The sequence below is a fragment of the Callithrix jacchus genome, chromosome 4 (assembly GCF_049354715.1).
Source record: "Callithrix jacchus isolate 240 chromosome 4, calJac240_pri, whole genome shotgun sequence".
In the NCBI taxonomy this organism is placed as follows: Eukaryota; Metazoa; Chordata; class Mammalia; order Primates; family Cebidae; genus Callithrix; species Callithrix jacchus.
Window position 1 is genome coordinate 42016686 of NC_133505.1, and position 26783 is coordinate 42043468.

General features: G+C 53.4%; 1 protein-coding gene across 1 annotated transcript; it reads right to left on the bottom strand.

The window, feature by feature from the left end:
• Nucleotides 1-655: 655 nt before the first annotated feature.
• On the bottom strand, nt 656-25889 carry IP6K3 (inositol hexakisphosphate kinase 3). The gene is made up of 6 exons (XM_008994267.5): nt 25767-25889; nt 14221-14595; nt 7469-7682; nt 6114-6289; nt 4485-4660; nt 656-2208 (listed from the first exon to the last, which is right to left on the bottom strand). The coding sequence occupies exons 2-6, from the start codon at nt 14417-14419 to the stop codon at nt 1741-1743; spliced, it is 1233 nt and encodes a 410-aa protein (XP_008992515.4). The 5' UTR covers nt 14420-14595; nt 25767-25889; the 3' UTR covers nt 656-1740.
• Nucleotides 25890-26783: the final 894 nt, after the last annotated feature.

Here is a 26783-nt window from a genome sequence, read left to right on the forward strand (position 1 = left end):
CCATTCTCAGGCAAGACCCCCCCTCCACTCCCCCCGACCCAGAGCTGAGAACAGTTGGAGGAATGAGAAGCTAAGCCAGGGGGCTTTGGACCTGGTTGGTGTGGTAGCAGATTCTCAAGCAGGGAAGTGGCCTGGAAAAGGCAGTATTTAGGGCTCTGTTTTGTCATTAGCAAATATTTAGTTTTAGGCTGACTCCCTTTTGTTTGTCACCCAACATGCTCTGACTCAACTCTCTCCTACCCTCGCCACACAGCATGCAAATGAATCACATCATTGCCTTGGCCAAACATAATTTGGGAAGTTAACCTGCTTAGAAATCCATAGAGTATGTTCTAAAATTAAACAAAAGTTTTTTTTAATTATCCAGTCTACTCTTTCTTTTTATTAGTGTGGATTTTGCAGTGTGGATAGTAATTATCCATGAGAATCAAAAATTACTTAATTTTGCATCATATGAGATTCACATAAAAGGACCCTTACTTCTCAGGTCTGGTGCCCGCCTTGCAGATGCATGCAGATGTTTTATTAGCCACCATTTCCACCCGAGTTCCCTGAAGGATTGTAGGAAATCAGTGAACTGTTCTTGTGGTATACTCTAGTCGCTCATAAATTGGAACCACCACACAGTGTGATCAGAATAAACAAACAGAAAGGGTAATAAGGCACGCCAGTAATCACTGGTGACCTCAGCAATTTTATTAACAAATTTATTTTCCTAATTGGATAACGTATCTCAGTGCTTGACTCAAGGGCATTGTAATAGGATTCCATACTGCAGAAGAAGGAATTAATTAGAACTGTTTGTTCTTACTCCATATTTACACTTGTCCACCAGTCTTGTAAACGTTGCCCCTGGTTTCCTCAGTCCTCCAGGTTCTTCTGACTCCCCAGCTTACCCCCAAAATAAATAAATAGAAAGCAGAGAGTAGAGCTGGACATCAGTGGTCCCTCCTTATGTGCATTCTACCCCCACTGCAAGCAGCGTCTCATGGTCAGTATGTGACGGAATCATCACTTCCAATGGGAACTCCAAAGTCTGTTAAGAGATTTCTCATTTTTGGAGATTTTTTGGGGAAAAAAAAAAGTCTGTAAAGGGACCCTCCTCTCCACGGGCAAAAATGGAGAATCGGAGGCCTCGCTTCGCCAGAGCTTGTGCCTGGGCTTGGCCTTGTCCACTTAGAAGCTGGGTGCAGAGCAGGTGAGATGGGCAGATCTGTTCTGCTCATCCTGTCTCACCTAAAACTCTGCTTATGAAGATAAGAGGCTTTCATGAGCTCTGCCTGCCCTTGGAGGGGGCAGCCAGTACAAGGAGAAAAACCATGAACTCCTGAACTCACTCTTCAAGGCTTCTTCAAGTCACGTTTTCTGCCTCACAGCTTGTGCCGACTGCAGCATGAGAACAAGTAAACATTTTTAGATGCAAATACTCCAGAATGTCACAGCAATGCTGGCCTCTAACTTGGGCTGCCCCCTCCAGTGTCCTCCAGAAGGTGCCGCCTTATCCTGGCTGTCCATTCTCCGATGAGCACCATTGGAGCACGGTGCCCGGGGGATGCGCAATCACCTCCAGAGCTGATTTGTTCAGCAGCTGTTAATATAGTCTGCCATATATAGAGATGGCTTTGAAGGTAGATAGGACTATTATGAAAACATCGGAGGGGTGTCTGGACTACCCTAGCAACCAAGAGGTCCCTTTTGGAGATCTACAGCCCAGAAAAATCCGGGTAAGCCCAGGAGGTTTCATTCTCCCTCTTGGATATCCTGCAGGATCCTGATGAGGTTTTCCAGGCCAAAAATATAGCCCAAGTCTGGTCCATCGTAGGTGGTGTGGTCATTCCAGGAGCCCTTGTACGTCGTGTGAGCAAAGTCAATCATGCGGATGTCAACCTTGGTGAGGCCACCTGGAGAGCTGCCGTGGGCCGCCTGGGGAGCATCCCGAGGGTGCGGGCTGCCTGGGGCTCTTTCTGGCGCTTCCTGCCCATCATAGATGATGAGGAGAGAGCTGGAGTAGAAGCGGTATGAACTCTGGCTCCTAATGACCAAGAGGAGGGCCTGGAGCTGGCGCAGGATGGGCTCCAGAAGTTCCCTCCGGAGGTGGGTTCCATTATGCAGGAACTGACAGAGGGCTTGTCTGAACCCCTCCACTGAGAGTTTTCTTCCATAGTACTTGTCTTTGCAGAGAAAGTGCTTCTTATCGGTTTGATAAACCTTACATTAAAGAGACGAAAGAAAATGTGAAGAAAACCTTAAAAAATTGCATCTGGTATAGCCGGTTGCAGCATCACAAGCTAGGATGATATGTGAACAGATTTTTAGGAGATGTAGGCAAGAGTGACTGAAATGAGCAGAAGAAGATCTTCTGTCAAGTGCCAGGGTAGCTCTTACATTTTAAAATGCTTTCTGTGCAAGTCTTTAATAGTAATCCAAGGTCTAAAGATCCTTCACCCTACAGAGGTGACCCTCCACCCACGAGAAAAATGTTTGGATCTCCTTTCTTGTGAATTTCCAATGTCAACCTCCAAATCATGATTTAAGCCCTGGCTTCTGGCTCTCTTCAGTTCAAATACTGGCAAACCCAAGCTAGAAAGCTTTGGTAGGAATCTGAAATCACAGCCAGTGGCCTTGGAAAGCCAAGTAGATTAAAATTTCCCCAGCAAAGTTTACAAAGTCCTTTCTCTGCAGATTCCAAGGAAACAGTAATGCCTCTTGAGGTGGAGTGGGGTAAATTGTTTGAAGATAAAAAGACAGGCTAGGTCGGTATGGACAGAGTTTCCAGCCAGCCAGTGGAGTTGAGGGGAGTCTAGTGGAGGAGGGAGGTTCATGGCAGCTCTGTGGGGCTGGTGGCTCCTCTCCTTGGCAGCATCTCTCCTCCCCTCCCCTGTTGTGTCTTGGCCAACAGAAGGGAGCAGATGGAAGAGAGATGCTGATGGGGGACAGTGGCAGCCACCCCCGTTTCATTCAGATGGCACGGGCAGCAGCCGAGGCTGAACTGAGGCCAGCAGTGGGCATGGCCAGAGAGGGGCTTGGCATCCCTCTGCCTGGCACACCAAGAAGGGCTGCCTGTGCCTGGCCAAGACAGTTTCTCAGGTCTTTCCTGCCTTCAGATTACATGATATGTTTATAGAAAACCAGGGTTGAAAAAAACGATATGATAGACTTGGTGTTGCCTTTGGAGGGCTGCAGATTGGCTGCTAAATTAGCCGTCATAAATACATGACAGGCATCACTTTCTAAATAAATCAGATCAATTTCAGAAGATTTGAGGTCCAGAGAGAGACTCCATTTACACCACAAATCATCACACTCCATTCTCTTGAGGACTGCATTCCCGGCTTTCCAAAGGACATCTGTGCAACAAATTTATAGACTCAACTTCCAGCTTCAAGGGGTGGCAGTTTCAATTAAGGAAAGCTATAACATTTACCGTCAAATCGGTGTTTGGTTTTGCTTTGAGTAGACAGACTATAAGAGTGAACAAGTTGAGGAAGCTTATTTCTTCCTGTTCTCCGCAGCCCTGCCATAAGCCACATGAGAGTCCCAAAAAGGAGGCATGGAGCCTGAGTTATAGAAAATAGCCATTCCTTTGCCAGGGTTAGCAGGTTATGACCGTCCCACTTTATTTATTTATTTATTTATTTGTTTATTTATTTTTTGAGACAGAGTTTCACTCTTGTGGCCCAGGCTGGAGTGCAATGGCGCGATCTCGGCTCACTGCAACCTCTGCCTCCCAGGTTCAAGCGATTCTCCTGCCTCAGCCTCCCGAGTAGCTGGGATTACAGGCGAGTGCCACCTCCCATCTCCAGCTAATTTTGTATTTTTAGTAGAGACAGGGTTTCTCCATGTTGGTCAGGATGGTCTTGTACTCCCGACCTCAGGTGATTCGCCCACTTTGACCTCCCAAAGTGCTGAGATTATAGGCGTGAACCACTGCACCCGGCCCGACCGTCCCACTTTATTAGCCAGAACTGGTAGCAAAAAGTTGGAAAAAAAAGGTGGATTAAGAAGGGGAAGTGGCTAATAGAAATTCGAAGAGCTGGCTGCCGTACAGCAGCTAAGGACAGAATTTAGCTTTATCATTCAAGAGAAGGAGGACTCAGGAAGCCATGGGGTGCACCAAGAAACCCTTTCTCTTAGTTCTTCCCGCAGCCCAGGCTCACACACTGCTGTCAAAGGTCTGCTCACAACAGGAGCGGGAGCCACATGGCCACTGTGGAAAGTTTTAGCTGCCAAAGATTGTAAGAACACATTCAGATGTGATAGTTTTTGACATCACTGTTCTGACACACTGATCCAGTGTGTCACAGACCAGGTTATGCATTTCCTCATTGGAAAACTGGTTCCTGGCCTCCTCTGTGGCTCCCACAAAGTGAAGGGCTCTGCAGGGGGGCAGTGGCATCTGGATGGGAGACATCCTTGTGCTACTGTGGACATGCCGGGATGTCCCGCCCACCCGGCCCCGAGGTGGGTCCCTGCGACCGACCTACCTGCATGCCGCAGATGCGCACACCGAGGCAGGCTGAGGTGCTCTGTGCACACTTCTGCATGTGGCGGGCCTTCTTCTCCTCGGACGCGTCATCGCCGTGCTGCCGGGTCCCCATCTTCAGATCCAGGACGCAGGGGTGCGTGTACTGTGACACTACATTTTCCAGCAACAAGAACCCTAGTCACACTAAGTTAAGGAAGGCTCTGAGGACTTCAGAGCGGCTGCACTGCCAGAGGCCGTTCAAGTGCTTCTGAGGCTGCCTGGAAATTCCCAATTCCAGGCACCATTCTTCACTCCCATTGCCTTCCTTACAGACAAGCTCATCCTTGCTATTAAGAATTCATAGTATTAGCTTTGCAGGCTGCTTTAATAAGTCCATTTATTTAGGGGGAGTTGATGAGTATGTGAGCTTTTTTTCCTTTTCCATTTTGCTCTGAGGTTCAAATTTAAATGCAAGCGTGAAATCCCTGGCAGGCCATGCCCAATTTACATTTTATGGCAGAAAATCATAAGGCTAAAACCTCCAGTCCTGCTGAATGGACCAGTACCTTTTGGGAGAAGTGGGTTGATGTTAGCTTTGGAGATGAGTTCCAGGAATATTAATTTCAGTGGAGTAATTATCCTGCAAAAGCTTCTTAGGGATTATGATTGCAGATGTGTCTTGGTAAATACTATGAAACCAGCCACCGATTTGCAGACAGGAGCCCAGCAGTGGTGACAGAGGGGTCTTTCAAACCTAAATTTTCTCCCTGAAAACTCTGTGGTGAAGGGGACTTGCCTCCTCTCCCACAGTCCATCCCATGGGCATTGCCCTGAGGGAGGAGCCACACTTCCCTCTCACTGTGTGGGCCCCATGTGAAGATGCCTTCGGGGAGAATTTGGAGGGATGGAAGGGAGGTTGGGGCTGGGGGCCCATCCAACTCTCTGAGCCCCCTGCTGCCCCCATCTAACATGGCATTCATCATTCCTGTCTGACCACAGACACTCCCACCCCAACCCATCTTTACTGCCAAGTGGCAAAGACACAGCCAGCCCCTGCCCCACAACTAACCCAGGGCACTATACTCAGCATAATTCCCAGTCTGCCTTCCCCATACTGTCTAGCTGTTCTTTTTTTTTTTTTTTTTTTTTTTTTTTTTTTGTCATAGAGTCTTTCTCTGTGGCCCAGGCTGGAGTACAGTGGTGCAATCTTGGCTCATTGCAACCTCCGCCGCCCAAGTTCAAGTGATTCTCCTGCCTCAGCCTCCCGAGTAGTTGGGACTACAGGCACGCACCACCATGCCCAGCTAATTTTTGTATTTTTTGTAGACACAGGGTTTCGCCATGTTGGCTAGGATGGTCTCGATCACTTGACCTTGTGATCCACTTGCCTCGGCCTCCCAAAGTGCTGGGATTACAGGCATGAGCCACTGTGCCCGGCCTGTCTGGCTGTTCTTTTGGAGGCACCTGGTTTCTTCTAGGACCCGGGTTTGTGGGCTTGTGCCTACCAGCTCTTCCTCTCATCTGTCTCTCCCGGCCCACCCTTCCTTGGCCCCGTGTTTGTGTGTGTTTCCTCTATCCTCCTCTGCCTCCCTATGTCTCTCTGTCCCTCTGCCCTTGGGACCACGTGTGATGGAGTTGGCAAGGATACGATGTCGTTTGTTCTCCGGGTACTCGGAGCACAGGCGAGTCAGGTGGGCCTGGTGGCAGTGCAGGCCCCATGGGTTGAAGCTCTTCTTCTCCACCTGGTTCCTGTTAGTGTCTTCCACCAGCAAGAAGTCTGGAGTGCTGAGCTGGGGCTCGGACCTCAGGAGAGCCTTGGCCGGGCTGCAGGGGAGGGGAGCACAGGACGGTCAGGGCAGAGGTCTGAGGAAGGGCACCGCTGCCTGTGGCTGACCAGGCTCTCTGAGATGGGCTCTGACAGGGTGGTCCCAGCTGCTCTCCAGGGCGGCCCTCACCAGGCTGGGGCACCCTCCCTACCCAACTCGGGTCCAGACTGCACCACGCTGCAGCCCTTAAGGGGCTTCTCCAAACCCTGGGATCACTTATTAGAAATATTTCCCCTCTCAGAGGGCTGAAGTGATTTGAACTCACTTGCGGGTGATCTGGATTATTAATGGTCTTACTATTGAGGCAACCCAGTGAGGGGGCAGTGGCCCTATCCGGAATCATAAGCCTGGGGTTGGACTCTGATACTCCAGCAAGCAGGCAGGCTGTCACCTCCCTGTGACCTCAGAAGGCCACGGGAGTGGGGTTGGGGCTGCGGGGAGCTCGGGACTGTGGCTGGCCCTCTCCTCCTGCCCTCTTGGCATTTTGGCATTGCCATCTGTGAAATGGAGATAATGTGCCCGCTTCCTGACTCCAAGCCAAGAGGCTTAATGAGATCCGCTGCACTCCTTGGGAAGGGAGATATTTTCATTGTATTAGCTCCCTTTTGTTTTCCATAAATGTTTTAAAAAGCCCCAGGGAGCCTTTTCACCTGAGAAAGGTCAGCTGACATTGTCAGAGGTTTTGGTAGTGACCTCCCGCACCTGAGCCTCCTGCATCTCCAGGGACCCTCTGAGTGCCGCACTGACCTCCCTCCTGGCCCCTTCCAACTGCTAGGGAAAGAGATGATTTCTGAGAGCAATTAACCACACTTTTCCTCTGCATACACCATTCTAGGGTTTCCGTTCTGCACATTTCCTCCCCAGAGACACTTCATGGTCTCGGTGAAACAGGTATTTAATTAAACAAATATGTACCGAATACCTACTCAGTAGAGAACTCTGCCTATGCATCAACTTCTGAGATAAAATGCATTGTAATCCTCCCTTCTAGAAGTGGCATAAAGAAAATCCATTCCTTTCTTCAGTCACATTGGTTATTCTAGACAGAGCATTCATCTGAATATCTCATTTTTTCAGCGCCAGCCCTAATGAGGAGTGGTTGGCCTTGGGCACAGGTGGGAGCAGTGCCAGTCCCTGCCTAGGGACAGGTTTCTGTCATCCTGCCCAGTGGCCTCACCTCTCTTTGGGTGAGCGTGCCATCTGGGCATGTGGCCACTGGGCAAGGGCGCGGGCGCTGCCACTGCTGCCGGTGGTCTGCTGGAGGGTCTGCCAGATGGCTACTGCCGCCGACTCTGTGGAGACCTTGAAGGGCTCCTGGTTCTCCTTCAGTGGGTTGGCAACCAAGCTGAGATGGCCTGTGCTGTCTTTCCAGAGGTGCACAGTGACGGTGCCTGCAAACACACGGAGGGGGGGGGGGCGGGGGGGGGCGGGGAGGGGAGGAGCCACATGAGGAGGCCTCCTCTCGGACATGTGGCAGCTATGACAGGCTATAGTTTAATGGCCCTCATCCACCTCCCCCTTCCCCAGCTTCTCTCGCAAGGAAGAGCCAGGGGACTGGCCTGGTTTTGCCTGAACTGATTCTGTCCCAGAATGAGCCCTGGAGCTTGTAGAAAATAGCCTTGGGCTGATCTTGGCACATCCTCTGCTTTATCTCACTTCCCTGCCCCTTCATGCTTTAAACAAAGTCAACTCCACACATTTTGTCCTCGCATTCCAGTTCCTCTGTGCCCAGTGGCACCTCCCAGTCACGCCACAGCCAACCCAGCTCTGCCGGACCTGGGGGCATTGGAGCCAGTCCTCTGTGAAGAGGCCTCTCGTCTCAGGGTGCCAGTGAGGGAAGTTGGGCCTATCCCATCCCTCCTGATGCCCTCTGCCTCCTGATCACCCTTCCTCTCCCTCCCATAGATCTTTATCTGACCCGCTTCTTCCAGGAAGCCTTCCTCTTACGGCCTTCCAGGTCTCAGGGCTCCCCATCACCCCTTCACTCACCCTCCCCTGTCTGTCTGCCCTTGAGCTGATGGCCGGCCATTTCCTCTGGTTAGACGTATCTGCACATGATGATTATTGGTGGAACATGGTTCTTTGATGAAATAACCCTTGTGAGATTTCCCCAGTGGTACCTCCTACCATCGGTGTTAGTCATGAAGGCACAAAAACCACTGTTGTGAAACTGAAGAGTATCTGAAATGCCCTTAACCTACATGCTAAGGGGCGTCCTCCTGGGCATTGGCTGGGCTTGGGTAATTAGCTGTGTCAGGTACATTAGCAGCTCTGTGGCCACCCTTTAGCTTCTTCCCTCTGCTGGTAGCAGAGCTCTGGCCCTCCTCTGTGGAGGGCGGCCTCCAGTGGTGCCTGGCCTCGCCACAGTCCTGGTAGTAGCACAGGAGATGGCCACCCTTGTGGTTTTGGGAGAACCGAAGGTGAGAACACATGTCCTCTCTCCTGCAGCGATGCACTTAAACTCTCTGCACCTGCCCTCACCCGTCCACTCTGCACCCCCTCCATCCTGCTTTGTGCCGAAGGGGTGACCTGATGGAGTGTACCAGTGGCTCCCTTGCCCTCCGGTTTCCTAGTGGATTTGCACAGTGCAGGGCACTGGCAGGAGATGTAAGGGTGGGAGGAGAAAGGTTGGGCATTTATTCCACTAGTTCCCTCCCTACTTCACTGTGTTCATACCCTGCTGTGTTCCTCTGTGGCCCTCCTGGCCTGGGGTAGTGACAGCTTTCTAGTGTTGCTGGTCCCTGGGTCCCCCCAATCCCTGATTGTTCCCCTGAATCCTGCATATACTTCTTCAAACAGTTCCTTATTTTTTTTTCAAACAGAGTCTTGGTCTGTTTCCCAGGTTGGAGTGCCATGGTGCAATCTCAGCTCGCTGCAACCTGCCCCTCCCGGGTTCAAGCAATTCTCCTGCCTCAGCCTCCTGAGTAGCTGAGGGATTGCAGGGATTACAGGTGCCCACCACCACATCCAGCTAATTTTTGTATTTTTAGTAGAGATGGGATTTCACCATCCTGGTCAGGCTGGTCTCAAACTCCTGACCTCATGATCCATCTGCCTTGGCCTCCCAAAGTGCTGGGATTACAGGCATGAGCCACAGTGCCCGGTCAAACAGTTCCTTTTTAAGGTTCTCTTCATCTAACCTCCTTGGAATGTACTTTTTGTTTTCTGCTGGGCCCTGACCGAGAGAGGGTGGGCTGCACGTTTGTATGTCCTCCAGGGTATTTATTTATTCCCCCAGCCACGTGGTCACCTTCTCAGAGTAAGTGGCGGTTTCTGCTGAGCCAGCCGTGAAGGCGGCTGATCTCCCTGCCCGTGTGCCTGCTGGGCCCTCCTGGGCTGGCCAGTGTGGACACTAATTTTCAGGTCTGCTCTATCATTCAGCAAGTCGCTCTCCAGAGCTGCCTTTGCCTAGCTCAGCGGCCTTCCCGGGCCAGTCCTGTCACCTCAGATTCCCAGTGCCCTAATGAGAGTGACATTCAGTCCTCTTCATCCCCTAAAAAATGCTGCCTTTCCTCACGCCATCCCAGGCTCCTGTGTCCTGTGAAGTCTTCATGATGATAATGATAAGGCTGTCCCCAACCCTGGCATTTTACCATTCACCTGCCACCAGCATTCACCCCTAGGCCAAGGCCATCATCACTGTCCTGCTCGCAAGCCAGTGGCTGACAGCAGGTTGGGGAAGGAGTCACAGAAAATCATAGCCACCCTGTCTTCCACCTGCTGGGTGGCACATTGCAATTTTCCCTTGCTACCAAAGTCACAGTTTGCCTGTAAGGCTGTTGACAGTGGCTGCCGAGGCTCGGAGGGATGGGAAAACCTGCCCAAGGTCACACGGTTGGTGTGGGGTGAAGCTCTGGGAGGCCCACGCCAGACGTGGGGATGGACGAGGGGCAGGCTGTTGTGGAGGGTCTGGTGTGGTCACGCTGTGTTTACCCCAAGTTTGCATTAGGAGCATTCCTGCTGTGTCCCCAGTCATGTTTATTCTGGTGATTCTGTTCCAGAGGAGAGAACAGAGAGGCTGTGACGACTGAGGGTCGTCAGCACCAAGGACCAGGAGCCCAGGCTGCAAGGACATGGCATTTACATTTCCAGGCCTGTGTCTTAGGAAATGAGGGCTGGAGTGCTTGTTTCAGAAACCAATGCCTGTCTCGAGCCCATTCCTCCAGGTGCAAGAAGGGGAGAGAGCCACCAGCCTCGCACAGGTCCTGGGGAGCCCAGAGGCCTCCCAGCTGCCTGGGGAGCCGAGGAAGATGTGCCGGTCATGGGCAAGGCCCTTTTGGGTCTTGGAAAGTTCAAGCTGCCCTCCACCATCTTCCTTGCCACATATGAGGCCACGGTGACAGGCCTGCCAGGAACCACCATCTTGGGAGCCGCAGGAGCAGGAGGCCTCCCTGGAGTGACAGGAAGTGTGACCTTTACCCGCTCCTCCAGGCTCCAGCACTTGTCTGATCTCATCAGTTCTGAGTGCCTGAGTAAATGGAGGCGAGCAGAGGTGCAAATAACCCAAAACCAATAAAATCCAAAAGTCACTTCCATTTCTCATATTGTCAGAGATACACAGCCAGGCTCTGCATCTCTGCCTCTCTGTCTTTCTGCATGCCTCTGATGGGCTGTGTCTGTCTCCAGCTCTTGTCTGTCTTTCTCTCCCTCCGTCTCTCTCACGCCCCTCTGTGGCTCAGCTCAGCCCTTTCCTCTGAAGTTGGGGACCCCAAGCAGATAGCCCCCTTGCAAACAGGCTCCAGTTGCCTGCCCTTGACAGAGCAGCATGCCAATGGAATCCAGGCTCCTCTGCTGGAGCCATGTGAACTCCAGCCTGGTTTCCAGCTTGCCCTGCGTGTCTGTGGGGATGAGGCCTTGGAGACCCATGGGCTCCCAGAGCTCTCCTGACAGGGACCAGGAGAGTGTGGGAGCCAGCCAGAGTCTTCCTGCCTGCCCACAGCCCTCCCTGCCCATCTTGACCCGAGACCATGCCAGCTGGACAGACAAGAGAGCTTACTGCCACGACTGGCAGGCCCTGAGCATCTCAGCAATTTTGGTTTGGCTGAGCAGCTTCCTGAGCCTCAGTGAATATTCCATCATGTATTTATTTTTAAGTTTATGAGAGCATTTACTTGCTGCCGTCTGTAATATGAGTCGGGTCAACTGTTAACCAACTGGACCGGAGAGTGCATCCTCTTTCCCCAGCGCTGGTGGGCAGCCTGGGAGGAGGGGGTGCAGCCCCGAGGCACCATCACGCCTGTGGAGCCCAGCAAATGTCCCACGCAAGCTCTGACCCAAGAGGCTGCCCTCTGGAGTGACGTCCGTGCCCATTGTCCTTCCTGATGCCATTGTGGTGCAGAGTGGCCAGAAGGAAGAATACACACTCCATGGCATGTGGTGGCCACTTCAGAAATGGCCCCTCTCACTGGGGGGCTGTTGATATAGGGGAGTAAAGGGAGCCCCCGGGGCAGCCATGTGGGGATTCAAGTCCCCGTGACCTGGGGTCCTAGCTGAATGACCCCTCCCTCCCTGGGCTAGATGACTCCTGAGCACTGACACCTGAGTCTACCACTTTAGTAACAGTGTAGCTGAGTGGAGCAGCCCGTGTGGCCAAGAGCCCACAGTCGGGAGCCAGACCTCAGAGCCTGGCTCTGCCTCTCAGTGGCCATGAGGCCTCAGGCCCACCACAGAACCTCTCTGTGCCTCAGCTTCCTCATCTACGACAGCGGGGGATAAAGGCCCCTGCCTCAGCATGCTGTGAGGACCGCGGGAATTAGTGCGCGGAAGCCGCTTACAGTTGTGTCGGGCGCAGCAGACGTAGCGTTTGAGCAGATGCTGCTTTTCTCAGAAGCAGCCTACGCCACCCAAGAGCCCTTGCAGGGACTCTTCCCATCGATGACCCGACTCAGCCACCCGTCCTCCTGCCTCTGCCCCTGGCATCTGAGCACCTGAGTCCTGGTTTTGGGCCTCGTCCTAGAATGTCCTGAAATGTGTGTATTTCCTTAGTCAGTGCTTGGACTGTGGCCCTGTGTGAGTCGTGTTCTGGTCAGTGAGGGAATCAGCATTTCCGCTTCATCCAAACTTGGGCCCACAGGCCCTGTCTGCCCCCACCTGCAGGCAGAGTAGGTGGCCGGCTAGGTGGTTTCTGAGGGGTGTCATGGGTGCCCTGACCCAAGTCCCTCTTGGCTTATATAGAAACATCATCTGCGTGAGGCCGGAAGGCAGATGCTGAGGTGGCCTCTGTAGGTGTGGATAAGTTTAGCTCTGATGCCTTGGCTCAAATTAATGTATTCAGTTAGCAGAGCCCCAAGGGGGCTGACCCTGTGATGGGGCTGACCTGAAGGGGGAAGCAGTGGGGAGCAGAGGCCTGGACAGAGGCCAGTGCTCCAGGGTGCTGAGAGTGGGGCCCTCCTACCCCCACCGGCACGTGGCCGTGTGCAGGCGGGGAGCAGAGGAGGGATGAGGACGGCCTCCTGAAGGCCATGCCAGCCTCTCTGCCTCTCCTACTTGGCCTGCAGCTACCTAGCATCCATCTCAGCTCCAGAGCTGTGTGGAGCAAGTGTGAAATGCTCCTGGCAGGTGGCTGCCACACACAGTCCTACTACCCCTCTGCTGAGCTAAGTTCAGCTATGAAGGGACAGACATTAATTCCAGTGGCTACTCTGACAAGATGGGAAGTGACCCACAACCAGCCAGGTGACACCAGCCTGCGGGCCTGGAAGACCCCAGGGAGAGGGAGACCCACACAGGCAGCCCATGGAGCGTCTTCCCTTGTCTCTGAGTGTGTGACGCTGATCGGTCTTGTCTTAGACTCTCAGGAGGTCCTGGCAGGCCAGCCTGGACTCCAGGCATGTGTGAAATAGTGCTTGGAAGCAATGCTCAAGGCCCCAGGCCCTGGTCCCCCCACCAATGTTAGGTCTGGATCATGCTAAATAAGAATTCCTGGCCCTCACCCCGAGACCCCAGGCATTCTGATTGACAGGTCTGGCATGGGGCGTGGGGACCCGTGTGCCTGTGCGCACATACACACTGTATTCCCAGGCCAGGTTGCACTTAAGAACCACTGGGCCCCATCCTTCCCAGTTATCGTGATTATCGAAATGCCAACATGTTTTTGACTGACTTATTTGGATATTATTGTGAGCTTCACCACCAACACTTTGACAATGAGGGCAGCAGCTTGCCATCATGGGGTCTACAGTCCTCTAAGGAGGTGATTTTTCTGAGCACTCACCCCACTGCTGGGGCTGGACGCCTGGCAGAGCATGGCTGAGCCCTGTGAACCTCATTTTCAGAAGGCTGGGTGTGGACAAATCAGCCTGGCCTGGGGAGCCTGGCCCCTGCCCGCAGGCCAGCAGGCAGTACCCTCCTCACCCGCTTTCTGTCCTCAGAACCCACCTTGTGCTCAGATGCAGGACACATGATGCCCCATCTACATGATGTAGCAGAAGTTTCCCAGCTACATCCAAGCAGCAGCCTGTTCCCCTGGCTTTGCCCCTTCCTGGGCAAGGGTGGGAGTTCTGGCTTCCCAAGCAAGCCACATCCAGCATCTCCAAGCCCTGTCCCAGGCCTGAGGGTCCCGCCATCCTCCTGGGCTTTCAGAGGGAGGTTTAGGAGGCCCCAGTCTGCCCTGTGTTTACAGCCGGCATCAGACGCATGCGGCCTTGAGGACTGGGTGGGGCAGGGCGCTGTTTCATTCTCTCCATCACTCGAAGCCTGCTGGCTTGAGCTAATTTGTAAGGAAGCCCAGTAGCATTACACTCCAGATCTGGAAGCTTAAAGAGTTCAGAGAAACTAGGACAGCAAAGGCCAGCCCTGCTAGGAGAGGGGGCACATCTCCATGGCAACCCTTACACACACCCACAGTGCAGGAAGCCTGGGTGGGTGCATTGGATGAGCCGACCCCTGTGTGGCGGCACCCGGATGCAGCCTGGCTGCCCAGACACTCACCTTTGTACTGTGGGGTGAACTGCTTCATGGCCAGCGGCAGGGACTCGTAGAAGCTCTGCTCCCGGGAGATGAGGGGCTTGCACACCGTGTCGTCGTCATACTTCATCACGCTCAGGTGACCCCCAACCTGGTGCAGGAAGGGCTCTAGCTGCACACCCACCCTCATGTCCCCGGCATCTGTGCTGTTTTGCACAACCATGGTGACACACGGTGGTGGGGTGGGGGTTGCCGCACAGTCTGCTAGAGGAAGGTGTGAAGTAGAGGGGTGGCTCCTGACAGCACGCGAGGCTGTCAGCGGTCCTCAACTTTCTCCTTCTTGGCCTTTATCGCTGTCATCGCACAGCTGTCCTGTCTGTGGGTTCTCAGTGGGGGCCTCTGGAAAGCAGGGGAGGAAGGTGGAAGTTATATGAGGGAGGTGGTGGCTGGGGCAGGGCATGCTTTAGAAGGGTTCACACGGCCTCGAACCCAGAACAGGTTCCTCACTGGTACCTTAAACAGTTCTGTGAATACCCATCGATTACTTCTAGAATAATCTGTCACGAGAAACCAGTTACAGCGGTTGCCTCTATGGAGCAAGGATGAGAAGGAGACTTTATTTATTTATTCAAGATGAGGTTGTGCTCTGTCACCCAGGCTGCAGTGCAGTGGCATAATCTTGGCTCACTGCAGCCTTGACCTCCTGGGCTCAAGTGATCCTCCCACCTCAGCCTCCAAGTATCTGGGACTAAAGGTTTGTGCCACCATGCCTGACTAATTTTATATTTTTTGCAGAAACAGGGTCTCACCATGTTGCCCAAGCTGGTGATCCACCCACATTGGCCTCCCAAGTGCTGGGATTACCGGCGTGAGCCACCGTACTCAGCCAGAGACTTTAAATAATGTTTTGTACTTTTTATATTAAAATGTTAACACATTTTAATAATTCAAGCAACACACTGTAAGCCTCCGGGGTGCAGAGACTGTGTCTTAACTTCCCCTGTCATGTTGCCTGCCCTCCTCTGGGGACGCTGATCCCAGGCCCAACAAGAAGCAAGCTGAGCCCCTGCTGCTGGGCTCTAACTGCCTTGCAGGGGATTATGAGAACAGGAGTGCCTTGTTCATTCATTCATTCATTCATTCATTCATTTTGAGACAGAGTTTCACTCTGTTGCCCAGGCTGGAGTGCAGTAGTGCTATCTTGGCTCTTGCAGGGATTATGGATACAGGAGTGCTTTCTTTCCTTTTTCCTTTCCTTTCCTTTCCTTTTTTCCTCATTTCCTTCTTCTCTTTCCTTCTTTCTCTCTTTCTTTCTCCCTCCCTCCCTCCCTCCTTCCCTCCTTCCTTTTCTTTCTTTTCTTTCTCACTGTGTCGCCCAGGCTAGAGTGCAGTGGTGCAATCTCAGCTCACTGCAACCTCTACCTCCCGGGTTCAAGCAATTCTCCTGCCTCAGCCTTCCAAGCAGCTGGGATTACAGCCACCTACCTGCTACCGCATCTGGCTAATTTTTGTATTTTTTAGTAGAGATGGGGTTTCGCTGTGTTGGCCAGGCTGGTCTTGAACTCCTGACCTCAGGTAATCCACCCGCCTTGGCCTCCCAAAGCTGGGATTACAGGCATGAGCCACCACACCTGGCCAGGAGTATTTTATTTTTGTACAGCATGGCTATGCACCATTGATTTACATCACAGCTCCACCACATAATTGCTGTGTGACCTTGGACAAGTTACTGAACCTTTCTGGGCCTCAGTTTCTCCTTCTCCCTCTGTAGAACAGGATAATAATGATACCCACCTCATGGAGTTAGGGACATAATTGAGATAAGGCAAGCCCAGTACCCAGAACAAAGTGTTCAATAAATGCGATCTATCAGTATTTCTAGCGTTATTGTCATGCTGGCCCTATTTTCCTCACAGCTCGTGGTTGTAGGACAGCAGGCCTCTTCGCAAATGAGGACAGTGAGGCCTACAGTGCCATGCGCAGGGATGCGACTGCCAGGAGAGTGGAAGTAAAGCCGGGGCTGCTCTTCCCCAGGCCTGGCCCCTCCTCCCCCACTCCCTCCTCTTACCCTCCCTGAGGGTGGGCCTGTGGGTTTCAGGCAAAAGCTGGAGCTCTGGGCTGGAAACACAGCCCCTGAAGATGTCCTGGCTTTGTCTCAGGAGAGTGCCAAGGAGAAACTGCGAGGCGACGCTCCTCCTGCCCTGTTCGTCCTGTCCTGAGAGCACATTCCCACAGCGGTGCCCGTCACTACCGAGTTATTAATACTCTCTCCCTCTGCTGGACTCCTGGTCATGGATGCCACCAGACTGGGCAGTGCTGGGCATGATTAACCCTCTAATTGACCTTCAGTCCAGGCCATGCGCACAGCGGCTGGATTCATGCACAGCAGTGCCCATCGATTTGTTCAGGCCTCTGGCTCAGAGAGGCTCCTGCCAGCCACCCGGAAGTCCAGCTCTCACTTGGACACTGAAAACCTCAAGACGGCCTGTTCACTCCCCAACATTGGGCCTCTTCCACATTGGCTACCGCCCTGCAGGCCCAAATTGCCCTATAGGAGGGGGAAGGAGTGTGGCTTCTGGCTGGTACGTAGGACGCGGGGTGAGGTTTCTGTGGCCGGCTGCGTCGCTGGAGTGGCTGGGTGAACTGGGGCTGCTGGGGCAGGAGGATGGAGGCCTGACGGGAACGGGGCTGGGCCTGAGAGTCTGGCCCAGACCCTTCCCCAGCTCTGCTCCAATGCGGAACAGAGGTGAGCCCCACCTGGTAGCTGTTTCAGGACCCGAGAAAAGTTGGTGACAGGTATCTGGACGCAGAGGAAAATTGGCCCACAAAAAAGCTGATAACTTCAGTTTGCTAACCCTTTGGTTATGCGACAGTATATACCAGTTGCCTGGAAACCCAATCCTACTTACAAATTTGGAGAAGGCAGGAAGGAGTGGAGCAGAGAAGGCAAGGCAGCCTGATACCTCCCCTCTCACTGGGCTCGCTGGCATGCCAGGCTTTGCCAGCTGACCTGCCCCCCAGACAGAGGCACTTCTGGTGACCGCGGGGACAGCTAGTCTGCAAAGTTCATTTATAGCCACTCCTGGAAGGAGCGAGGCTCCCTCCCTGCACACTCGTATCCCCAGGGCTGGCCCCGCACTAGCCAGGCCTGGCCTTGGCTGATGCCAGCCCAGCTCTGCCAGCGCGTCTCAGCCAAATCACACATGGGCCTCATGCTGCTGTCCTGGGAAGTCCATGCCCCTCGTCTTTCCCCGGCTAACCTCCCAAAGGAGCTCTAAGGACATGGTCGTCACCATGGCAAGGTGTGACAGGGAAATAACGGCAATAAATGGTAACGCATATGGTGCTTGCTGTGGCCACGCTCTAGTGTTTTGTATTGAGGAAGCCATTTAAGCCTCACAACTCCGATAACCCTGTGAAGCAATTAGTGTTACCAGCCCGTTTGATAGATGAGAAAACTGAGGCATAGTGAGGTGAAGTCACTTCCCCGTCTGCACCTGCTAGGATGGGAAGAGCAGGGATTTGAACCCAGGCATGGCTGCCCCAGAGTATGCTCCCGTGCCACAGGGGGCTGAGGGTTTATCTACTTTAAATTTTAGGAAATTGAGCCACAAGGAGGCTAGGATTCAGCCAAAGTCACCTATAAGTTTCTGGCAGTGCTGTGATAGGTTTTCTTGTCTCCCAGGCCTGGACTACCCCCCGTCTGGTCTCCCTATCCCACTTGGGGACATTCACTACATGTGCTAGGAGTGGGTGGGCTGGAAAGGGGAGCACACCTTTCCCCACCTCTGCAGAGACCACCACGAGGGATCAGGCAGGAAGCCAGCCTAGAGCAGGATTGATATCAACGTTCCCCACGGCCTTCTGGCTGCAGGTGTCAGTGAGACCTGAGCGGCGCTGTCATTCCCAGCACGGAACTGGTTCGTGCTGCAGTGTCCCCTCTCTGATCTCAGGCATTCTCAGGAGCCCTGGCTGTACCCCTCAGAGAGCACCACGTGAGCAGGGAAGACCCCTGGGCCTTCAGCACAGCCTGCAGCACAGCACCGCAAACTCCCCTCCCCCAGACTTGGACGAAATGGCAGCGATTGTCTACCAGGTAGCCAACCTGTGGAATAAAAGCTGGACCTGGCAGCTCAGGAAACTGAGGCCCTTTCTCTTGAGGGTCAGCCTAGGGTGAAGATCAGGTGACGTCTGCGGGGCCTCCTGCTCCTGAGCTGTGTGGTCTGCAATTCTGACACAGGTTGGTAGGAAGGGGCAGAAGGAGGTGGGAGGAGCAGTGGCTTCAGCGCCTGGAGCTTGAGCCTGGGTTGGGCAGGGTGGGATTAGCCACTGTGGCTTCCCCTTGGCACTGATGCTGACCTCAGATTCCCAAGAAGACTAGAGTTCTTTATCTGTTTGTGCCTTTGTGTGTGGAAGGCCCCAGTTTTTCCCATTCCTCATGGGCAAGTCCCAGTTAAATCATTCAAGTGACAGGACCTTTCTCAGCCCAGACCTTCCTTTTGCAGCATGCAAGCACTTCTGCCGTTGGCATAGGCCCTGCTTTGACCAGTGCCTTGGGCTCTGTTCTGTTTCCTAAGAGCCTTGGGCAAGAATCAGAAGCCCAGGGTCTACTCCAGGTGCTCCTGGAGCTTGCTGAGACCTGAGATGAACCGGGGAAGTGCTCTGAGGCTTGGCTTGCCGCCCTCTGCCACAGCCTCGTCATGACAAAGTGCAGATGCTCCTTTGTGGAGTCTTCCTTTCAAGCATTGCCACCACATGGGGTCTGTCACTGCATGGGTTATTCTCAGAACCGACTCCCGTGAGTCAGCTTGGGTGCTGGATGGCAGGAGAGGCACCCGCTGCCCTCTGACACACTGCCGAATACCCTGGGCTCTCTTTAGTGCTTTGAAGGGGGACAGTTGTCCTTCTCTCCAGCCCACACCTCCTCCCACATCCCTACAGCTCAGACCCCTTGCCCAGCATCCTTCCCTAGGGCACCTTGGGGAGGCATAGGGGGAGTAAGATTGAGGCAGAGAAGAGGGCAAGATGCCCCTAGCCAGAAGAGCTCAACTTAAAGGCTGCCCAGCCCTTGCCTCCACCAGGAAACAGACAGATGGCCCCAGGTCCCTGTGTCCTCCTGCCCTGTCATTGCATCATGTCCTGAATGAAATAACGCTGGGCCTCACTCCAGGAGACTCAAGGGCTTTTTGCTGATGGGTGCAGACACTGAGCTGGTTGTTAAATGAGGCCCTGGGCTGTCTGTGCCAGTACAGACCCTGCTCTGCAACCCCGCAGGGCCTGAGTGACAGCCAGCCTGTGCTAGCCTGTGAGCCACTCCCTAGTCTGAATGGAGGGTCAGCAACAGCAGGGCCTCGAGTGTGTTTGGCTTCCAGAGTGGGGACAGATGACAGTACCAGTGATTCTAAGACCCTCAGACCTCACCGATGCCAGACACACTGACAGATGCCACCCATCAAGCTGAGGCGGATAAGGGCATCATAACTTGTCACTACCCGTCGGCATGTTTTGATTTCCAGAGAGTCTGTATGTTATAACTGCTTTCCACATACTAAATCTGGGTTGATTAACATTACAGGACATGCACCTCTTTTAGGACTCACACTCCCATTTTTGGGAAGGTGGCAGACGAAACCACAAATCAGACTTGTAGGGGTTCAAAATAGGAATGGATTAGTCATGGAATATATCTTATCAAAGCCTGTTGGCTTTTTTTTTTTTGAGATGGAGTTTGGCTCTTGTTACCCAGGCTGGAATGAAATGGGGCAATATCAGCTCACTGCAACCTCCCCCTCCTGGGTTCAAGTGATTCTCCTGCCTCACCCTCCCTAGTAGCTGGGATTACAGGTGCCCACTACCGCACCTGGCTAATTTTTTGTATTTTTAGCAGAGATGGGGTTTCACTATGTTGGCCAGGCTGGCCTCAAATTCCTGACTTCAGGCAATCCACCTGCCTTGGCCCCCCAAAGTATTGGGATTACAGGTGGGAGCCACCGTGCCCGACTGCCTGTTGGCTTCTTCTATCTGCAAACAGACTGGCTGACTGTGGCCATTGTCAGGGCTGTTCACAACATTCTGCTGTTCCCTATGGGAACATGGTATGATTGCAGCTTTGAAGGTAAGTGTGGCCCACGTGATTTGCTTTCGCCAGCATAACGTGGATGGGTGCCATCTGTTTCTTCTGGGTGGGAGCTTCAAGAGACATTACCCCCATTCTCTTTCCCTGGCCATGGGGATCTTGGAAGGACATGCTGAGGTGTGGCCTCTGTCAGCAGGGTCCCTAAGTGACTGTACATACTGGATATGTAGTATTACAGAAATAAATCTCCACTTTGTGAAGTCGCTGAGATTTGGGGTGGCTATTATGCAGCAGAACCTAGTTCATCCTCTGCCTGCTTCAGTAACAGCCAGACACCCAGTGTGGAGCTCTGAAGTTGAAAGCAACGTCATTTGGCCAGGCACGGTGGCTCACACCTGTAATCCCAGCACTTTGGGAGGCCAAAGTGGATGAATCACCTGAAACCAGGAATTTGAGACTAGCCTGGCCAATGTGGTGAAACCCTGTCTCTACTAAAAATGTTAAAAAAAAATTGGCCGGATGTGGCAGCGCATGCCTGTAATCCCAGCTCCTCGGGACGCTGAGGCAGGGGAATTGCTTGAACCCAGGAAGCAGAGATTGCAGTGAGTGAAGATCATGCCATTGCACCCCAGCCTGGGCAACAAAGCCAGACTCCATCTCAGCAAAACAGAACAAAACAAAACAAAAAAACAACAACTTCACTTGAGTCAGGTACTCAACTAGTTCATTGCACAAACATATCCCATATCAGAGCCACTCCTAAGGGTCAACTCTGGACCCATGGATTTATATTCACACCTGTTTCTCCAGATGAGAAATTTCAGATGGAGACACTGAGAGTCAGAATGAAGAGTTTTCCTGGGGTCCCAAGCTAGCAGGCACGAGTGCTGGAACTTGGCCATGGCGAGTCTGTGCCATTCTAAAGTCAACGCCCATTCTGACCCCGCGCAGTCCCCTTGGATGGTGAGCTGAGCTGCTCTGGCCTGGGAGTCTCACAGACCCAGGAACAAGACCCAAGTCAGGCTCTTGGGGCCAGGGTGTTGTCTGGGGCCCTCTCTATGCTATATGCCTCAGAAACCTGTGTCAGGATAGTGAGCCTTTCAGAAGCTGCACCTGGCTGGGCAACAAGAGCCGCACACCCAGGGGAAGCAGGCTGCTGCTGGGCAGCGTAATGGAGCGCTCGGCAGCATGGATTCTTAGGGCCCTCGGTGAGGGCCCCCACCTGGGGGCTGGCCAAGACCTTACCCAAGTCCACACCACCACAATCTGCCGAGTAGGAAGGTAACCCCCAGAGGCGAGATCATTCTCAAATGTATGTAAATTGTGTTGGTAATTACTAAAATACAAATTCATTTAAAGGCATTATCGAATTCCTAATCATTATTGTCATCATCTATCTTCTCAATCAATCTATCTTCTCAATTATACTTTTAGGTAGATCCTAAAAGTATAATGAGTATTGCATAGGCACTGATAGGAAAAACACTATGTTGACAAATGGGTCCTGGAGAAGAGGTTAGGAGAGGTATTGCTCCTGGCTGAGATGGGGTGGTTTGAGGGGTCCGGGAAGGGGTCCAGGAGGAGGAGAGATGTTAGCTCAGCCTTGGGGAGCTTGGAGAGGGTCTGCTTCGGGGAGCGTGTGTACAGGGAGCAATAGGGAAGGGCAAGGACAGGGCAGGAGGAAGTGGCTGGAGGGGAGTGTTGTGTGGAGGAGGAAGGAGGATGTGGGAGTGCTGGGCTGGCCTTGCCCATGCTTCCACACCTGCACAGGGTGGGAGGCGCCTGCAGAGGCAGCCGGCAGTGGAGGGGGATGGAGAGGGAGCCCAGCCTGGCCAGCCAGAGGAGATGCTGGCCTGGGCCCCAGCTCAGTGCAGGGAGGTGGTCCCCTGAGAGCACCAAGGTGCTGAAGTCTTTGGGATCACCTTCTAGTAAATCTTAGGTGTTGGGGAGAGGGCTCTCTGGGTAGAAGATAATTAAGAAACGGCTCGTAGCAAAAGAAAACTGTAATATAAAATGTGGCAGGCAGCACAATTCAAAAGCAGCATGGTTTATAGCCTGCCCTCTCGCCTCTGAAGCTCTAACGTACATTTCACAGGCCTCTCAGAGCCAGAGGTTTGGTACAAGTACCATTCAATGTCTTTGTGATGCCCACGGGAGCATTTTTTAATCTATTAGAGGTGAGAGGACCCGAAAACCATTTAAAACCGCTTAGGTTGTAATGGGCAGGAGAAATTTGGAGTTTCTCACGTGGCTGAAGGGTTGTGCATCATCTGAGGCCATCCAGGCTGGAAGTCACAGGCTTATTTCCAGGGGGGAAAATGGAGTTTTTAAATCCATTCGAAAAATGACTCAAGAACTGGAGGATGCCACACCCTTCGCCCACGTGGCTCCCGGGCTCAGTGGGATCAATACCTAGCGCTGGGGGACTTCACACATCACTTTCCCAGCTGTGGCTGAAATATGTGGCTTTGGAGAGCATCTACTTCCCAGGGAAGGCTTGATTTCTAGAATCCCAGAGCAATACTTTATATTCCTCAGTCATGGGAACTTATTTCGGGGCTGATTTTATTCTTTGAGAGGGTTTTCTTCTTCTCTTAACATTTAAAATCTCCCAACGTTTCTCCAGCTTGAGGACCAAATATGATTTTAATACAGTGATTATTAGTTTAGAAGCCCTTCAGCCACTGACAAATGTACTTAGCAGGACCAACAATGTTCTGATCTCGATGTCAAGGCAGGAGAAACATGGGGGAAAGATGACTCACGAAGCCGAGTGCCACTGGAAGGGCTGCTCTGGGGAGGCAAAGGCTGCGAGGGCTTCTCCCTCTTGCCCCCCTAATAGATCCTGACCCCTGGACACGTAGCTCCTCAGGCATGATGGTTAGTAACTGTTCTGACAGCCCCTCCCAGCCGTGCTTTTTCCCTCTGGACTTTGCCTCTTGAAGCTGCACCCAGGATCTTGGATATTGCTAAACACCCAGACCTGCCTACAGATTTCCCAGCCTCCAACACCCTGCCCCACACCTGCCGCCTTCCTCTAAGTAATATGATCAGCCACCACCTGTCTTGTGCGGGAGGCCCGTGAACCACAGACACGAGGTGCTGCCAGTGATTAGCATGGTGGTTTTATGGTTGTAAGAAGGAACAGCTCTTTAAGGTCAAAACACAATAATTGGAAGGAGCATATTATGTGCATGTGTGTTTGTGTTTGTGTGGGTGCTTGTGAATGCTTGTGCATGATTGCGAGTGTGAGGCTGAGGGAGAATGCAGGCAAGGTCTTTCCCCAGCAGAGGGCAGCAGCACACGTGTTGAGGCCAGAAATGCCTGAGAAGGATTAACTGAAAACTCAAGCCAGCATCCACCTCCTTGCCCAGTGACCGGGGGACACATTCTTGGACAGGCCCTAGGTTTGCCTGGCTTTGCCCAGACCTGTCTCAGAGAGCCCTGATGGTGGCTGAAGTTCTGCCTCCATCAGGCAGGTGTTTTTGAAAAGCTCAGAAGCCATCATTGAGGTTGGATTCTCCCCACAACGTTCTATTGCATCTCCTCTTGCCTCTCCCCTCCCCATGCTTAATCAGGGTCAGGGGCTTTGGGGGAGGAGATGGGAATGGGCTGGGGGAGGGGCTGGGACACTTGAGAGCCCATCTGGACAGAGCAGGACGGGGTCTCCAGCAATCTCCACTCCGTTTGTCTGTCCCACCCAGGCTGTGGCACCCCTGGCGGGTGGATGAGGCCTTTCAGCTGCCAGGTGGGCCTCCCAGCCCTGGATGAGTTGCAGTGACTAGTATTGAGGTAACACGCTGCAAAGGTAGCCCGAGGTGCAGCACGCCCCTCCTGCTCCCGCGCCCACCCTTTGCCTCCCCAGCCAGTGCGCAGGCTTCTTCCCTGAAGGACCTGATGCTCATAAAGTTTATTGCTGTTCCCTGTGGCTGCCGGTGAACAAGAGAGCCGCCATCCAGATTTCTGTCTGGGAAGGATTTATTCAGTGCTCTGGAGAAAGCAGGAGATGCCGCTGGCCAGGGAGTGGGCTCAGCCTGCCCTGTGGCCCCTGGAAGCAGCAGGGCGATGATGGGGAGGGCCCCAGAGGACCCTGTGGGGCAGAGATGCAGAGAAGTGGCCCGGGAGGGGACAGGAGACCTGGTTCTGCCTCAGGCTGCCTGTGCCTGCCTCTCTAGGCCTCAGCTTCCCTCTGTTACTGAGAGCTGTCTGACCCTGCCATGTTCTTACCCTCCTATGGGACAGTACCCCCTTGGATTCAGCAAGGCAATGTGGTGGGGGAAAATCACCATGGTGGGGGTCGGGAGGTTGGCGGAGACTCTTCCCAATTGAAAAAGATTTAAGAGACCTGCTGATCCAATGCCTCTCGCCTGGATCCTCTTCTGACAAAGCATCGGCACACATTGAGCGCCCGCTGGGGCAAGGAGGCAGATGCTCATGGGGAGTTGTTCATCTGTTAGTGGACAGTGGGACTGGGTTATGTGAGGACCTACTGGGGACTTTGTGGCAGGAGAGAGGCACGCTGTGATGTCAGAATACTGCTGCTGCAGCGTATTTGATGAAACAAATACGACAAAAGTCAGGTCACTGCTGAAATCAGGCACAGAATGTACAGGTGTTCATGAGATCGTTCCCTCTGTTTTTTCTGTATGCTTGAAGTTTTTCATAATAAAAGGTTAAAAAATGAATGGGTAACTTTAAAAAAAATGTAGAAGCCTGAGTCCCTCCCCATGGGATTAGAATTTCTGGGGAAGGGGCCCAGCATGGGGGGGTTTAAGGCCCCCAGGGACCCTGAGCACCACAAGGCAAGCTCAGGTCTCCGGTTCACCAAGGGACCTAGAAGAGCCAGGGTAGGGGGCAAGACTGTGCCACTGCCCAGGCCAGCAGGGACCACCGCCTGGTGGAGACATGCCATGACCCCTGTGGCCCCCATCCTGTGGTCTGCCACCACCCTGCACTAGGCCCCAGGCAGCTGCTGTAGGTACTGATGTCACCAACCCTGCGCCCGCCTCCCACCCATCCTGTGGAAAGCTGGGGCTGCTGGGCTAGGACATACCATTCCTGGGCCCCGGGGATGCTGCCCGCCTTTCTTGGACACCTGCCTCTGTTAAGGGTTAACACAGCCCCCTGTACCTGTCCATCCCCCCAGCTTCCTCTGCAGTCCCAGTCCACCCTGAAGTGAGGGCTCCAGGTACCCTTGGAAGGGGAGGGGTGGAATTTCCCTGGGAGAAGGGAGAAGGATGAAAGAGGAACAAATGCCAGAATTCCTACATGCTTGACCATCCCAACGCCCTTCCCCACCCCGCCGCACACAGATGGACAGACCCCCACGAAGACATTGGACCCTCCATGGGGCAGACTCCTGGCCAGTCTGGAATGGAGATGAGACCCCAGACTATGGACAGGCCTTGTGGACACGAGACCTCTCTCCCCTCAAGCCCCGCAAAGGCTCAGTAAGGCCAGCCCTGCCCAGCCCTGCCCACAAGGCAGCACTCACCAGAGCCTCCTCCGAGGTCGTGGAGAGTGTGTAAGGCACAGCTCGGGAATCTTGTCTCTCAGTGCCCACCATGTACAGGCATCAGCAAGGGCCCGTCCCAGCGTGGAGCATTCACTGTCCGCCAGAGCCCTAGTGCGTGAGGTCTTCCTTCTGGGAAGGGAAGGGTCACCTGACCCTCTGGGGAAGGGCTGGAGGGGACTGGCATGTCCAGCTGTCAGCTGGATGTTCTGCTGCTCTGGGGCAGAGCCAGAGGGGCTGGGAGGGAGGGGTCAAGAGGAGGAGAGAGAAGTGGGGGAGGGGGGCGGGGGGAAGGAGGAGTGATCTCAGGCAGGGGAGAGTCCAGCTCAGCTGCCCGCACCATGTCAGGACCTGGGCACCAAGGGCCGATCGCCCCAAGGCCCCTGGTTATTTTTTGATTCCTCATTCAAAAGAAAAGGGGTGAGTCTCACGTTGGGAGGTTCCTGCTTTCCCTTCTGCTGGGCTTCTTGCCCCATCCTCTCTGCAGGAACCTCACTTCAGCTTAGCCCAGACTGTGGCTGCCAGAGAGAAGGAAGTCAGGCAGTCAGCAGTCAGGCTGAGGACAATCCATCCATCAACAAGCATTTTTTGAAGCCCTCTGCTAGCGATGACCAAGCACCTCCAATGTCAGAATTACAGCTGGGGGGCTCAGCAAGTCAGAGGGCAACTCCAGGAAAAGTGTCTGGTGAGAGAACAGAGGACTTTGCAGAGAGCTGGGAGGCCGTCCTGGACAAGGAGAGCAGCTGAGAGCTGAAGGAGAAACAGGGTCATTTGGTTGAGTGGCAGAGGGTGGTGAGAAGGGGGCTCTAGCTACAGGAAAGCCTGTGCAGGGGCCCAGAGGCAGGCAGGAGCAGGGTCAGGGAGGTGGAAGCCTGCAGGTGGCCTGGGGAGAGATGGGGCAGGGACAAGGCGGCCTCACCAGCCTCTGTCCTCAGCTTCTGGGAGGAACGAAGGTGCTTTATGCCAGAAAGAGTCAGGGTCAGGCTTGTGTTTAAAACT

Excerpts from the sequence above, each read along its gene's own strand:
- IP6K3 (XM_008994267.5), bottom strand. The coding sequence starts at position 14,419 with ATGGTTGTGCAAAACAGCACAGATGCCGGGGACATGAGGGTGGGTGTG. Across the intron at positions 7,683-14,220 it reads GTTCACCCCACAGTACAAAG|GCACCGTCACTGTGCACCTC; the intron begins GTGAGTGTCTGG and ends GTGTGTTTGCAG. Across the intron at positions 4,661-6,113 it reads CCCGGAGAACAAACGACATC|GGTTCTTGTTGCTGGAAAAT; the intron begins GTATCCTTGCCA and ends TAGTGTGACTAG.